At 45.0% G+C, this 16,527-nt stretch overlaps 1 protein-coding gene across 19 annotated transcripts in view; it reads left to right on the top strand.

Annotated features, from left to right (window-relative positions):
* Positions 1-16,527, top strand: part of LOC142899687 (uncharacterized) — a 40,081-nt gene that overhangs the window by 5,759 nt on the left and 17,795 nt on the right. For 4 of the 19 annotated variants that reach the window (XM_076043401.1, XM_076043400.1, XM_076043412.1 and 1 more), the window contains one exon: positions 16,193-16,275. In XM_076043401.1, coding sequence (XP_075899516.1) covers positions 16,193-16,275 — 83 coding nt within the window. Of the gene's footprint in view, positions 1-4,773; positions 5,030-12,611; positions 12,985-13,258; positions 13,309-16,192; positions 16,276-16,527 lie in introns of those variants that run through there. The other 15 variants (XM_076043405.1, XM_076043415.1, XM_076043403.1 and 12 more) reach the window with 12 other exon arrangements.

Raw genomic sequence — 16,527 nt, 5'->3', positions numbered from 1 at the left:
TTCCAAAAAAAAAATCACAAACATCCTAGCAATTTTAATGCAAGTAAAGAAAGCATGATGGCCGAGGGAAAGCAGTTGTCTCAGGCAGCCCAAATCAAAATGTTACCAGGATGCTGCCTTCATTTACTAATACCCGAGAAAAGTCGTGCTTGCTGTGAGTCTCGGTAGCTGATAGATAGCGCTCACTTCCAAGAGTATATTTGCTGTGGTAGATGTGGGCTGCAACTGTAAAATCGTCAGTAATATGTTACGTATGTCTGTGAACCTGTTAAATTGAAAACTAGCACGGGCATGACACCGGCGTTGAATCGCGCTCCAGTTGTTTTGTTGTTGTGCGAGGGAAAGAGGTCGACCGGAAATGAACACGCTGAAAAGACTTATATTGCCCCCTAGTGTTGGGGAGGAGGACATGTTCCCGCCAATAATTCGATTTTCTCAGCTGCATGTGTACTGGGACAAGGTGAGAAATCCGATTAGCTGTGCATGTAAGCGTAGTCAGTGTTGCGCTGAGAGTTGAAGTCTTTGGTGGAAAAACGAAGGGAAGCACAAAAAAACTCTCTGGACTCTCCGAGCCAAAGGTTAGCAGCTAGCAAAGTGAGTGCAGTTAGCATTTAGCAGTAAGGGGGTTCGTTTGTTTTTTCTTTCATTCTTCCAGGAGTTACAGTGGAAACATGACTGCCTCGTGACTTTATCTTGAAATTTCAGGTTGTTGTTAAACTCAATCAAAATGCATTAAAATTATTTAGAAATTGTTTCTAATTCTTACTCAACTGTCTTTTTGCTAGTTTTTCATTTCCGGGTCACAGACTCGTTTATACAGCAGTGGACTGAGGTCTTACGGTACTACAGTAACGCTGAGGGTAGGGGCGGGGCCACTTTCAGCGACGCACTTGTGAGTCACCGTCGCCCCCTGTTGTCTGCTTACCTGTTTGATTGCAACAGTTTCTTGGGATCAGAGGATGTTTCTTCTAAGTGCTTGTTGCACAACTCCTTCCCGCTGCTGCACACACACACACACACACACACACACAGAAAGTGGTCAGGATCATGTGCTTCATGTAGATTTCTGGCCTGGTTTTATTCAATTTCCTGCCTCTCACGTCCTCCCTGCTTGCAGCCGCCGCTGCTGTAGCCAAGATTGTTTGTAGTCTGAGTGGGAAATCCCAGAATTCTGCTCCTCTGGAACAAATCGAAAAGCTCAGGCAACACAACACGGCAAAACACAACACAACACAAGACAACACACAGTGGTGGAAAACACTGTTGAACACATGCAGTGGGTTAAAGTAATGGAGTTGCTTTGTTAGCGCTTCATCACACACACGAACGCACCCTGTGTGTGCGTCTGTGTGTGTGTGTGTGTGTGTGTGAGAGAGAGGGAGAGAATGAGAGAGAGAGAAAGAGAGGGTGGGGTGGGGGGGTATTTCTCAATCCCAGCAAGCCAAAACTGATCCTGTGTGTCTGTTGTGTTGCAATTGACTTGCTGAGATACTGATTAACAACTCCCCCCCCCCCCTCACTGACTGACTGACACACACATCAACCTGAAGGAATTTCAACACCGTTTTTTTTTTTTTAAACTGGAAAACAAAATAATGAATGACGCTTAACAGTCGCGCTCCGTCTGAGCCTGTCCAGGTTGGGAAAATTGTAAAAAAAAATTTTATCGCACCTTCATCGTCATAGGTGATTAATAATTTTGGCCCTATGCGGCTTTCCTGGGTTTGATAAGTTGACACTCGTGTGTGTTACTGCATAACCGGAGGAATTTCTTTATTCTTTTTAAAGTCCCAACCGTCAAATGAAACTTCCATCATCTTTTGAGGGGATATAGAAATTTGTACAATTTTAATTCACGAAAGTTTTACGTCTTTTTTTTTTTTTCACCTTCCACGTGTGTGTGTGTGTGTGTGTGTGTCAGAGGATCGAGCAGCAGGGTCACGCCTGATGCCCCCCCACCCCTGTCACACACACACAGGAGCTCTCGCAGCAGTAGAGGTTGCCGGTACATAAGCTCCCTACTTATAGCGATTAGCTGCGACAAGCTGTTGCATGACTACGAACTACAACCCCCGCGCTTGCCCTCACCCCCACCCCACCACCCTCCTCCACTGAGACGGATACAGTAAGTCACACGAGGCTCCGTTTCTGTTGCTAGGCCGGAGGAATAAAAAGGATTTTTTTTTTTTTAAATATAGCAGAATTTGAAAAGAAAATCCGGCCAGATTTAGCCTTAAATTCTCTTTTTTTAAGATTCTGTCTGAACTTCATCACATGCCCGTTCAAAGCAAAATGTGTGATGTGTTATTGTAATGTTAAATACGTTCATAATTGGCGAATTAAAAAAAAAAAAGTCTTAGGGCAGCTTGCTTGCTATCCAGACAAGCCAAAATACGAGCTAAAGGCCCGCGTGCTAACAACATCTCATTGCCATTACAAGAGGCCACTCATCAGGATGTCGGCGTCAGCATGTAAGTTCCTTTGTTTCATCAAATTCAATACGTACTGTATATTAGTTTTGAACGAGTGCTTCTGTGGTCTTTCACTTCCCATTTATTCCTGTCAAATTTCCTGCTAGCTTCTTTCCCGGCACTTCCCAGGAAACGTCTCCATGTTGGACGACTTCCAAATTCCCTTGTTGAACAAAAGAGTTTCCAGTATAGGAAACTGGGCGGATGGTTTCTTCCCCCATTGCAACTCATTTGTCCCCCTCTAATATAAAGCACGTTCTTGCCATATGTGACTTCGTTCATTTATATACATTGGGAAAACGCAGCGGTTTTATTTTTTTCTATCCACATCTGTGTTTAATAAACACGGTACGTGCGCTGCTTTTTGAAGTCAGCCTGTCGCCTCCGTTATGGACATCGACTCGCACGCATCTGTCAGCCGAGGAAATCAATGCTGTCCGCCGCTAAGTGCTGCAAATTGACAGATTGTGAAAATGCTAATCCATCACAGGAAAGTAGAGCAAGCCACACAGTCAGGCGGCTAAAGAGCAGCGGTAGTGTCACACTGGAAGGAAGGGGCACAGGAGGAAGATAAAAGAGGTAAACAAGATTAGTGCCTCAGTATTTGAGATTTTTTGTTGTAGTCTCTGTGATTATTGTGTTCCGTCTTTTTATTGCTTCTTTGTTTTTCTCAAGCATTTGTGCGTTCACAAAGTCTTTGTCCATCTTTGTTCGAGTCCAGGTCTTAGAACTACAGAAGTTAAACTCCTAAAAGTCTTTCAGTTTTAAGAACATTTTTTAAAAAGCACCTCTTGAGCGTCAGTATTGTAACTTAGAGTGCAGCTCTCGCAGTTCGGAAAACGTAAAAAAAAATTTGAGTCAACATAGATTTTTTTTTCCCCCAAAACTTTTGCACCACACACAAATGCAGCCGTAAAGAACAACGGATTTTATGGTACCGTGACAGACTAGGAGATGTGGCTCCTCGCTCCCTGATAGTTGGACTTCATTCTGTCATGGCAAAAGCGTTGAAACTCCGGAGCGATGAAGATCACGCCCTCCGTCCCTGTCCTGTGGGACTGAGGCACTCAAACCATCTTCTGGTTGACCTGCAGCTACTGACGGCGATCCCGGAGCCTGAACACCGAATCTGCTGCGGTCGGTTTCAGACATCGTCCATCGGACCCTTCGGAGGGGAAATCTACCTCACCGGTCCTTCGGAAGATTCTCAGTCGTCCAGGTTGACTTAGTGCAGACGGCTGTTTAAGTCGAGGCAACTGGACTGGTTCTGGTGTCTTGAAGGCTTTTTTTTTTTGCCTTTTGGATGAGAGGAGAAACATCTTTTCAAGACGGCAAAACCAGGAGATTTGATATTTGACCGTGAGGCGTGTTTCCTTATCCAAGGGTCCGATGGACGTCGTCTGAAACAATCTTTTCGAAGTAACTTCACCGACCAGGAGATCCCGGTTCCGACTCCGGGATCACTGTCAGTAGTTGAGTGTCCACCGGAAGAGGTTTAAATGACCTCTTGGCCTTCTGCACAACCTCTGCTGGTGTTTTCTCTCCTCCCTGACGGTGCGAGGCGCTGACCTTTGAACGTCTCTCACCTGTCAAAGCGTCAAAGCGTCGACGCATGCCCTTGTGTAACTCAACACAGCCAAACCAGTACAAGTTTGAAGCATGGAAAAAAAAAAGCAGCAACTCCACCCTGCTTCCCTCCCTCCCTTCCCAAAAATCTTGACCTGGTTCTTCTCAGCTGGAGGAACTGCGGTTCTTCTCCTCTGCTGCTTCATGTAGGATACAGTTTCTTGTTCGCACTTGTCTCCTCCCAGACTCCTCCTCCCTCCGCCTCTTCCCCCTCCCTCCCTCCCTCCTGCGGACAGCGAGTCGTGGCGACGGGAGGAGAACGGCCAGGCATGCAGCAGCGGCAGCAGCTACTCCGTCTCTCGTTTTTTCCTCCTCGCTGCAACGTCGGCCCCAACTGCCTGGATTTTCCTCCGGCCGTAGACTGAGAGGTTCTTTTGCAAACTTTACTCTTAGCTCATCTCCTCCCGGTGCCGTCGGGGGTTGTTGTTGTAGTTCCTCCCTCTGTGTTTGTGGCTGCTGCTCCTTGTACGTGAACGCCGGGCATGTTCAGGGTTTGGCCCGCTGCCCTTCCCCTTCTACTGCTGCTGCTGCTGCTGCTGCTGCCAGACTTTACAGAGTGTTTGTTTGAAATCTGAGTTCGGCGGAGCTCCAGAAAAGAAAGGGGAAAAAAAAAAAGCGGAGGGGGGTGGGGTGGAGGAGGAGGGGGAGGAGGAGGAACCGCGGAGGGGATGGTTTGACTTGGAAGAGAAGGACGGTCGTCTCCTGAGGAGTGGCATCTTCTCCGGATTCAAAAACAGGGGAGAGAAGTTCGTCGTGGGCCTTTCAGGAGGGAGGACGGGAAGGAAGGAGTCTGATGTGGAAGAGCACCGATCGGCAGAAAGAAATTCTGTACAGTTTATAAAGAAGAAGGAGGAGAAGAAGAAAAAGGAGCAGAAAACAAGTGTGTTTTATTGAGTCATGGCTGGGATGTACGGCTGCTTCAGGAGCAGGAAGTAAGTTTCTTTTCTCAGTCGACGTCTTCATGCGTTACATCGATGATGGTCAGTAGTCAGGAGGTCAATGTAGGTCACCACGCTCGGGTTCCATCGAACCCAACAGCCGATTGCGACATCGCGTCTCTGACGCTGTTTTTTTTTTTGCCGAACGTGGGAAACGCTCTTTGAAATGTTTTTCACCCCAGGGGTTGAACTCGTACCCGCGGTTCATCCACTTTAAACACGGAAACTGTCTCTTAATTGAGGCGGCCTGCAGCTGCCAGCAGTATGTGTGAGCTGGCACCGAGTCCTCTGGGACGACTCGCTTCACCACATCCTCCACGACAGAGGAGCAGAAGAGACACCGCAACAGAGTCTCAGTCACATTCTCAAGATCAGAGAACTGATTTCAACCTGGCCGTCAGAGGCTCTCTCTCTCTCTCTCTCTCTCTCTCTCTCTCTCTCTCTCTCTCTCTTTCTCTCTCTGTCTCTCTCTCTCTCTCTCTGTCTCTCTCTCTGTCTCTCTGTCTCTCTGTCTCTCTCCTATTCCAACTGTCCAACACCAAGAATCTTTTTCCTCACTTGAACCTGTTGAGACTGCTGTGTCGAATTGGCTCGTGTTGTATTGTGTTGTGTTGGCTGCTATGATTCAGTGTTCGTGGCTCACAGGCTGAGAGAGATTCTTCAGAGGGTTTAATAATAACAGGTTCAGTGTATGCAGTAAAACTCAGTCGAGTAAACGTGATTCTTGATTTTCTTCGAATGTTTCATTTTATTTCAGATTTGCTTATTCATTCATGTATTCATCTAGTTGGTTAGTTAGTTGGTTAATCCTACTATGCCACTGAGCCTCATGATATGGCAGCAATATCGGCTTTATAGCAGCAGAGTTAGTGGAAGAGAAATATTTTGCTTGTATGCGGGGGTTAGTATGCCATGGATAATGACACCGATTTCCGCTTCGCATATTCCCATCCCAGCAACCTTAAGGAGGCCTTTCAGGAACTGGCTCCTATGGAAACTAATGACTAAATCAGTTTTGAACCCAATGTGATTAACTGAACTTATGAAGACTCATACAAGTGCCAGAAATGAGGGTGGTGTGTGTTGGAAATGCTCAACGGTTTGGGCTCAATCAGAACTGTTATATAAATTGAATATAGAACATCTGAACATCCATCAGAATATGTTAAACCACGGCTGTACAAATGAAAAAAAAAATCCTGTTGACCACATCACATCTTGTGGATAAGAATGGAAACACAATTCCACTAAAGGGGTTCAGAATTTTGGGACCGCAATTCCAAGTTCGCTGGTTGCGCTAGGCTAAGCTAGGCTAATGCAAGTCAGTTGTTTCTGCTAATCAAAAGCAATCGTCTCCATCTCACACTACAACCGAGACAAATAAGTTGGCAGGAACCGTCGACTTGTGCCGGCCAACTCTGCTAAACTAGGAGGACTGGGTGGAATCTGTTGAAACTGTCTCTGCTGGTAGCTAGCACACTGGCTAATGTGGAAATTCCAAACCACTCTGCTTGAAGCATCATAAATCCAAAGGTCATGCTGTTCTCTACAGTTTAACAAAAGTAGTTTTGCTGAGATGTTTTTGCAGTCACCTGTGGACTGTTCACTGGTCCTTTAACTTTCCTGGAGTAGTACCGGAGGTTTGGCGCAAGATGTCCAGATTTAGAGTGCCTGAGTAAAAAGTCCTTTGATTTTCTTTAGAAAGAGTTTGGGTGAGAGGGTGGTGTCCTTCTTTTAACTTTTCAACCAAGGAGGAGCGGAGGAAACGGGCTCTGCTATTGTGTGAAAGACGCTTTTTGTTAGCGTGTCTGACGGACTAGATTACTTTGTTCCAGCTATGTAGCTAATGTTACATTAGCCCCATTAGGACCATGGCAGGTTGCAGAATCATGAGTTCACATCTGTTGTTTTTCGGGGGTTGGACAGTTGTGGCTGTACTGTGTCGCTCCTGCAAAGTGAAAGATAACAATTATAGTGGCTTATTTTAACATTGCTGCTCTCTCGCTGCCTGTCTATTTTGGTGGACTGGTGGACGGAGAGATTCTAAGCATTTTACGGCTCTGAGATAGTTTATGTCGCACTCTGTAGCTGGTTCCAAAAAAAAAAACAAAAAAACAGCGACAAAACTGTCTCCACCGCATTATGGTATCTTTAACTTCTGGCTGCTGTGTTAATTTTAGTTTAAAAATAAGTCAGTTTTTTTCCCTTCATTGACCTCAAACTCAATGTATACTTCACACAAGCTCTGACATTTTAGAGGCTTTAGAGGCTTTAAAAAAAAAAAGCTTTTTGGAGCAGACTTGCTGGGTTTTTTCCCCCTCTAATTCTTTCGTCTCTGTTCCTTTAGTCAAGTCGTGCAAATAAAAAAAAAAGAAAAAAAAAAAAAAAAAAGGAGGCAGGCTGGGATTGAACCTGGCCGTGACCTCGGCAGATGAACACCGAGTCGATGACAGGCGTGTGTTCTCACGTTGTCATCGCGTCTGTTTTTCTCTCTCCTGGTCCAGGAGTGGTGCTGTGAGCTAGCGGACAGGAGTTTGTGTGGTGGTGATGCAGCTGGAAGTGAACGTGGACTTGCACAGAGTGACTGATGAGTGTGTTTCTCTCTCTCTCTCTCTCTCATTCTCTCTCGAGTCCATGTAAGGCTTGCTGGGAAAGAAGGCGGCCCCTTTTCTTTTCTTTTCTTTTTTTTTTTTTTAAAGGAGAGCAGGTTGAAGAGGAAAAAAGGAAAGCCGAGCAGAGAGAGACGGAGGAGAGTTCAGCAACATCAACGATCCACAAAGTCGTTTTGGTTGATTATATAGAAGAATTTCTGAGTCTGTGTCCTGGAACCGAGGCTTGGAATGCACTCACAGCTTGACTTGGGAAAAGGAATCCTATATGTGTGCCGTTAATGCTTCTGAAGCAGCTTCTTCAGTTGCTACACATTATTTCAATGTCCTGCAAATGTTAAACATTGGGCCTTTGATCATTTTTGATTGACTTGACTCATTACTACAGCACTGCTACACCATCATTTCCTAACAGATCCAGGAAGTATAGTTTTCCTTAAAGTCATGGTGTCTGTATGTTGCAACAGCGAGGTGACAACAAGGTGCTTTTTCTGAAACTATTCCTGCACCTTTATTTTTTTTTCTGTACCTTTTCCCAGCAATGGACAGAAGATGTGTGCAGAGTTCCAACAAACACGATCACTGACTTGTAACGGAAATCTTGTCCTTGCATGACAACCACTAGCAGTCGACACCGGTCCGACCTGCCCAACTGTGTTGCGTTGCGGCGTTCCGAGGTCACTGCAGTTCACCGGTGCGAGTTGCCTCCACATAGGATTAAATCCTGGTTTGCTTGGATGCTGCGTGCAATGCCGGGAATTTCAAGGTTCACGCATCCAGGTCAAACAAGTCTGGATGTTACTTCCTTACTCTTTGAAAAACAACAACAATAGAAGCTAGCATCGCTAGCTTTGTTAGAGACCTTGTTAATCACAGCGCACGCCGGTCCACTTTGGTCGCCGGTCCAAATGTTAAAATGAAGTGCTTCATTTTCTATTTGTTTTTAGTTAACTTAGTTATTTTTTCGGCAATGTGAAGTGATTAGGATGTAATATTCTCGGTATTCACCGTCTCGTACAGGCCGACTGTTCATTCAGCCATTGTTGAGAAGCTTAATGAGTCAAAAGGAAATACCCCACGGTTCCCAAGGCCGTGATCCCTCTGAGGTATGTGTGGTTTGGCAAGAGGTGGCGAGCAGAACCCGGAAAGAGAGGGACAGGAAGGCGGTGGACAAGTGACAGACAGACAGACAGACAGACAGACAGATGAGAGTGAAGACATGCTTGCACAGAATGTAGCTCGGTGTGTTATCAGGCCACATACTTTGTGTATTTCCCATCTCCTTTTATGGACCTTTGGCTGAACTGGACCTCCGAAGGGAAACTGCATGAGACGACGACAACAAAGCTTTGTAACATCTGTGCATACATACAGTGGTGGTGGTGGTGGGGGGGGTGTGTGTCCGGGGAGATGTTTCTAGACGCTGTTCTTCACCAGTGTGGACGTCCAGCAGATCTCAGGAGCCTTTTTCTCAGCTTGGAATGTCGACGCCAAAGTGTTTCTGGAGGAGAGACACATCTGTTCAGTGCAGTCGCTGTTTGAATTCTCATTGTGTGCAACCGACTGCAATTGTTCAATTGCAAAATGGACTTGTGCATTGATCCAAACAGAGGTTCGGGGCTGGAAAGGGTGGTAAAACTTTGCAAATACAATTCATTCATTCAAAGAATAATTAGACTTAAAGACTTCATTTTGCAGCCTTTAAAACACAATTGTGCCATTAGAAATAATTTCTACCATTTGTTTTAAAGCCGAGCGTCAATCCGACATGAACTTGTGATATTGTTATTGCGGTCATTTTTGCACTCAGACACTCCAGTTATGATTCAGCTGCATTTTCTGCCCCTCTGCTGCCACTGTGCATTCCTCATCTTCTGAATTGATCATCGCGAGCATAACTGTGCCTTATTCAAAGCACATGGTTTGGCCGAGTGAAGCGTTTGATGGAACGCTGGAATGCTACATTTGCATTCATTGCAACAAAAAAAAAAAACACGAGCGTATTTTAGGGGAAAGCGAAGGCTTTGAGCAACAGGGGGCGTCGTAATTCTCCGCAGTGTGCTTTTTACTGCATGTGTACAACAATCCCAAACTGCGTGATTTTAAAGAGACGGTGACAGTATAGTTTAAACGTGCGTCTGAATATATAAACACGTCTTCCTGTTGCTTTGTGTGAAGCCCAGCAGCTCAGCCCACTTTATCATTTGGGGCCGACTGGGAAAGTCTTTCTCCTCCCCGTTGCCTGTTTTTTTTTTTTAACCCTCTGGGTGGAAATTAAAAGGCCTGTGGTTGAGCTTCACGGCCTCGGCCTCTCATCTCCTGGCTCGGCGACGGGAGTCAACCGAAGGACACGTTTTTTTCTTCTGTCTTGGATTACAGGGAAATGACCCAACGGTTGTCAGGCCGCTTGCCCAGAAATCAGCTCTGATTTAGCTGGAGGTTCCACGCTTTTCTACACACTGGCGTTCACTCCAGGATCTCCAGGATTACTTGAAACTGATTTTTTTTTCTTTTTTTTTTTTTTTTTTACAGTGATTTGGAATTTAAAAAATGACCGTTTCGTTTTTGCGATGGAGGATGAGTTTTCCGATGCTTCGCAAAATGTGCAAACAATTGCGTTAGCCAGTCGTGTTGTGTTGGGCCGGAATGGAATTGTGCGTCACGCAACATCGTCGTCAACGTTCAGTGCTTTTACGTTCAGTCTAGATAATGCAAATATTGCAGCATTTCTTCTATTTTGTTTGATCCAATCCCAAAAATAATCACATTTTCATGTCCTTTTATTTGTTACACATCCTCTGGATATATAATAAAAAAAGAGCCTTGGAACACTCCCAACTGTTTCCGACTTTTCACCACGTGCTTCACTCCACATTCTCAATTGGATTTACTTCTCTCTGCCTCCTCGTCCAAACTCTTCACAGATGCTTCTTGAATGAGCCATCCGTCCTTCTCTCCTTCCTTCAGGGGCTTAATTACACCATTGAGAGAGAAAAAAAAATCTCATTCACTCATTCACAACAATGCTGTCTCTCTCCCTCCCTCTCTCTCTCAATGTTTCTCTCATTTTTTTGTACTAACAGCTTTCACGAGACTCAGACTTACAGTTGCTGAGCTACACAATCGCCGTCGTTGTCATGCGGCCTGATGGGAAAAATCGTTACGACTGCGATTGGATCATCTCCCTGTGACTTGGAACTTACTGTCATTGTTAATGGAATTTACCATCATCGTCTGCTGAGTGGAGCGACACACAGCGATGGACGTCCAGTCCTGAGTTCCTGCTGCTGCTGCTGCTGCTGTTACTCAGATGTTTATGTGTGTTAAAAGCTGTACCAGCTTTATGAGCAGGTTTATGAGCTCCTCAGAGGCCTCTGTGTCCGCGGCCGTTTGCTGTACTAATGTAATCAGGCCCAAATTAGGCCGGGTTAGCTGCTGCTGCTGGTGGTGCTGCAGGAAGATGCTGCTGGTGGTGGTGGTGGTGGTGGGTTATTATTACTGGGAGCTTGTGAATTTATGTCATGCCTCTAAAAGCCACATTGTCCCTTAAAAAATGAAACAAGACGACCTCTGATGCAGGTGTGGTGGTGATGCATTCAATGACCCTCACGTTTGTCATTCGGTCGGACGTTAGCACGTCGGTGCTAATGAAGAGAGCCAATTAGTTGACCCACCCACCCAATGGTTTTGCGGTCGCACTGGTTCCATTGAGGGACCAGATCAGGACTGAACTGGATTGTCTTGGATTTGCTTCACGTCAGGAGGACAGAAGGCGGCTGACAGTCACTGACGATGAAGGAGATCTCCCTGAAGGAGCCCCCTCCCTCCTGGACCTCCATCTCCACCTCCACCTCAACTTTTACCAATGTATTTCTTCTGGTCACAGTGACATCTCTTCTGTTTACATGGTGAGGATCAGTTTCAATGGGATCGTCTGAGTTTGGTTTATTCCGATTAGCTGACCGTGATTTCAGCAGCACGCTTCAAGATTGCTGCTTATTCTTCTTTTTTTTTTTTTTTTTACCAAAGCCAATGGATCTGTCATGAAAACTTGATCATGGACAGGATTCAGTTGTGTTTTAATTGGTCCAGGGTGGTGGGTGGGTTGGACCCCCGCACCCACGCCCCAGCAGCCTCATTCTTGTCCATTGAGTCCATTGAGCCTCAGGTTGTAGGTCAGTGGAGTCACGATGAGTCGTGAGTCACAATAATGAGTCATGAGTCACAATGGTGAGTCAGATGAAGCTGATCAATAACAATTTTTATTGGAGTTGCAACAAAAAGCCATTTTCCATTGGGGATAAATCAAGTGATTCTGATTCTGAGTTCAGGTTTTATACCTTTATGCGTAAACTACTCGGAATTTACTCGATAAGAGTCTGACATTAAAAAGTGGAATGTTGCTCCTGTTGACGAGATGTGCTGTCTTTGCTCAGTCGTGCAACCCCAAGATGACTGACACAATTGTGAATCCTTAAGAATTGAAATGAATAAACTTTATTGAGAGGTGTAGTGCTGTGTCAAAAAAAGAAAACAAGGCAGGGAGCAGTGCTGCTGCTTTTAATGAAGGCTGTTGTCTGCAACAGTCCCAGTGCAACCAGTGCTAATCCATCGTTATGCAACAGGGCTGATATCGTGTGTGTGTGTGTGTGTGTGTGTGTGTGTGTGTGTGTGTGTGTGTGTGTGTGTGTGTGTGTGTGTGTGTGTGTGTGTGTGTGTGTGTGTGTGTGTGTGTGTGTGTGTGTGTGTGTGTGAGAAAGTGTTGAATCTGCGTAACACACAAGCTGAAAGCACCAATGGTGACTTCGGGAACTGCAGGAATAATAATAATAATTATTATAATAATAATAACAATAATAATAGTATGATTTTTTTAAAAAAGGCCAACCAGATTCCAGCTGGGTGATGGTTTGGATGATGGCATCCTCCACGTTCAGCAAAATGCATCCAGCATCCGACTCATTGAAATGACTGCTTCAGGATATTACAGGATTGGTCCCAATAAAAACCTGTGACTCCACTTCAATAATTAAAAACCTTTTTGAAAAATCTGTTCTCCGATATTTACAAGTTTTGTTTGTTTATTTGTTTTTTTAAAATGAATCCAGCACATCTGCAGTTCTTTACCATAACAGAGCGACTGTTCTCTCTCTATTTTCTCTCCTCCTCTGCTGTCGTTCTCAGCAGCTCTGCTTTTTTCCCCTCCTCGCCATTCGCTTGCTGTGACATGTGCGAGTGAGAGAAAATGATGGGACCAAGAATTCTTCACCATCTGTGGTGGGGAAAAAACAAAAAAAACCCACACTGGGTTCTTGACTGGGTCGGGCCTCTGTGTTTACTGTACGTGCGTTATCTCTCTTGTCTTTCTCTTTTTTTTCTTGATACTCGTCTGTTGATCTAACTTGCTCTTCTCTTCTCTCTTGCTCTCCGTTCCCACAACCTCTCTCCTCTTTGACCCCTGCTTTTTGTCCCCGTCTGGGGGGGTGGGGTTTCCCACTGTCTCCTCTGTGTTCTCGCTGTCTTTCCCTCCTCCTCCGCCTCCTTTCTCTCCCTCTCTCTCTCCCTCTCCGTCCTCCTCTTTTCCTCCCACGTCATCCCTCCATCCTTCTGCTAGATGAAGAGGAGGATGTCACCGTGGGGAGTCGGCTTCGGAGGCGGCCGCAGGTCAGTCGATTTTAGACTCCAGGTAGAGCTGAGATAACTTCAGTAATTAGTCAAATTGAAGTAGAGTGAATTGTTCCAGCCGTCACCTCCAGGGGTCGCCACTGATTTTATTGGCATGTTTGGTTATACATGATAGGGTTTTTTTTCAGGCTGGATGTTCCACCTGCATATACTCTAGCAACATGCACTTTCAACCCCAGTTGTCATTTCAGTTCAGCCGTTGGTCTCACCTTTAATCTGACACAGATAAGACCTAAGCTCTTCGCTCCTCAGTGCCAAATGCCAGTTGAAATAAAAAAAAAATAGATGTTATTTGTTATTTGAGCAAATGACTCCACAATCACACTTGTACAATGTCTTTACAGTCAAGGTAATAATATTAAAAGCAGACTTCTTTTTAAATGAGCTAGAATCACTCCATTTTTCTTCATTTAAAACCAAAACAAATCACACATGTGGAACTAAGTGCACTGTAAGAATGAGAGTATGGATTGTATATCAAACAAAAAAAATTTAAATAAAATCACAACACAAATCTACAGGGTTGCGCGTCGAGCCGCAAGCACGGTCCAGTTAGCTTTGCTAAGCTTTGCTTAGCGGGCTAATTTGTCGAACTTAGCATTTAGCTTAGCTTAGCCTTAGCCTTTTGATGGGATGTGTGTTTGATGCGTGTCCAGGTTTGTGTGTGTCAGTCAGTCAGTGAAACGAGTTGAACTCGGGTCAAAGCTCCGACTGGGAAGACTTTCAAGGAAGTTGAGTTTGGGTTTGTTGTATGCTAACGCTAACCCTGTGGAGAGAAACCCAGAGGGCCTTTTCACGCTGAGCAGCTTTTTAAGGAGCTATTAGAGACTCGTTGAGTTCCTCCTGGTGGTCTCCAGGGGTGTTTCAGGGTTTACAAGCTGCTTGTGTGTGTGTGTGTGTGTGTGTGTGTGTGTGTGTGTGTGTGTGTGTGTGTGTGTGTGTGTGTGTGTGTGTGTGTGTGTGTGTGTGTGTGTGTGTGTGTGTGTGTGTGTCTTAGGTCCTTCTTTGGGGTCACCAACAGGATGTAGACCATTCCAACACGACCATGCACCAGTCTTTTATTAACTTTTGTTATTTTTCTACCTATGACATAACCCGTCATAGCGGCATTACGTAAACACCAGAGAGTGTGGTTGTTTACATCAGGTGTCCCAGCTGGAGTCAGGTGGTGATGATGATGATGGTCACGGCGAGGGCAGCAGCAGCAGAGCCCTCTGTGGAATTTTCCATCTGTTTCTCTAACGCACACAGAGTGTAAACACACACGGCAGTGTGGAGGATCTCCAGCTGCTTCTGACATCCTTCTGAAACCAGTCTGGTCAACTTGTGTGTGTGTGTGTGTGTGTGTGTGTGTGTGTGTCTGACACTCTGTTGTGTTCACCTTACATCAGATGCAGAGTTTGTGTCATATCTGTTGCATTGACTCTGTCTGATTGTGAGAGACGCATCATGCAGGAGAAAGTGGGCGGCGCCCCTGTCTGATCTGGGGGTGGGGTTGGGAGAGAGGTGCAATTCCATGGAAAAAGTAGAAACTGCATTTCTAAATTGTATCACTGCTGTTTAAAATGACTCTCGGAGGCAAATCTGAGCGCTCAGATGTAACTTCCAGAAAGTATTTCACAATAAAAGCACTGTTAAGAAGTAAGAAATGAATGGTGTTTTCCCAATGAAACACCAAAGGGTTGCAAATGGTTTGAATTAACTCCGTAATTTCATGCAGTATCTTTAACTAATAGAAACTAATAGAAACAGGCACAAGATGTCCACAATCAATTATGTAGGAGAAACAGATGGATTATAGAGAAATTAAGTCAAGTGACCCACTGTAGTTTAGATAGATGAAGGGCTCATGTGTGTGTTTTTTTATTCAAATTTCCCCACTGTGGAATCAATAAAGTTCTTCTATTGCGATTCTATATTTCCATTGACCCTGTCTGAGAAACACTGAATGGATGAAGAAATAAAGATGTTTATTTACCTCTCTATCCAATCAATTGTTTTTGATGGCATGGATGGATGGTTTTTTCCCCTGCTGCCTGCTGCCAGACCACTTTAAGTCAGTCGCACCCAAACGGGACTTTAATCACCTTTTAAATCCAGCGAGGCTGATGGTTGCCAGGTTGGAGAGGCGGAGGAGGATTTGTGCCCCTGAGGCTCCTTGCACTGAATAATTCTCGGCGTAGCTAACGATGACAATAATAAATAATAAGTTCCTTTTGTAGTTGCGCCGTCTTAATGTGGAAGTAACTGATACCTGCTTCAGTGTCGGGACCAGAAAGGGACTTTAATTCACTGTGTGTGGGAATCTCCAAAGAGCCTTCTCATTTACCTTCTCCAGAAGGTCTGCTTTTGACTCAACAGTTGTTTTATTAGTTTTTTTTGGCACATCACAGAAAATATTTCCCTGAGAAGCTCGTAGTCAGCTCACGTTTTATTCCATTTATATGAGTTTGATGGCATCTTGTTTTTTTTTTATGGAGATGGAGGAGAATCAAGTGGAGCTGTTTGCTCATGGATTCATTTTTAAAGGCGATTATCCAGTAAGTGAAGGCATCTTCAAGACTGAGTGACTTTCAGTAAAATAGCTGCCGGGAAAATGGGCACAGCATCTTTCTTTCTTCCTTTCTTCCTTTCTTTACTCCTCTGTTTTTGCTTAATTTGCTTGTTTTGTTTTGTCTTTTGTCCCTTCCACATAATCGGAAGATGTTTGAAGGGAAAGCCGACACCTTCATTGACAGACCCGAGCCCTGGATTATTGCTAGAAAATGTTAATAACAGGGGAAACTCGTGCTCATCACTGTGTCTCCCCCCCTCACCTCCCCTCCCCTGTCCCCCCCCTCACCTCCCCTCCCCTGTCCCCCAGCAGTGAAGGTGCTGCCATGGCTTCAGGAAGTTCGGAGGTGACGGCTACTCAGGAGCCAGCAGAGGCTGCAGAGGAGTGTTCAGGTAAAGAAACCCCCCCCCAAAAAAACAGTCTGAGCCTTTGTGTGTTGGTCACTTTTAGAAATGTTGTTTTTGCTTCTTTTTTTTAAATGGTACTTTCATATATTTGAAAGTGGATTAAAAAAATAATGCTATCTCCGAAGATTTGCTTCAGACGTCTGAACTCCAATCAGCTACACACAAAACAGCGTCGGAGCATCTGATTGGCCATTCCCAATCATCTGACTCTTGGATTTGGATTTTTTTTAAGCATCT

The sequence above is a fragment of the Nelusetta ayraudi genome, unplaced genomic scaffold, assembly GCF_046127955.1.
Source record: "Nelusetta ayraudi isolate G7.1 ecotype Tasmania unplaced genomic scaffold, CSIRO-AGI_Nayr_v1 ptg000075l, whole genome shotgun sequence".
NCBI lineage: Eukaryota > Metazoa > Chordata > Actinopteri > Tetraodontiformes > Monacanthidae > Nelusetta > Nelusetta ayraudi.
The sequence above is the reverse complement of the archived record's forward strand: the minus strand, read 5'-3'. Positions and strand labels throughout refer to the sequence as shown.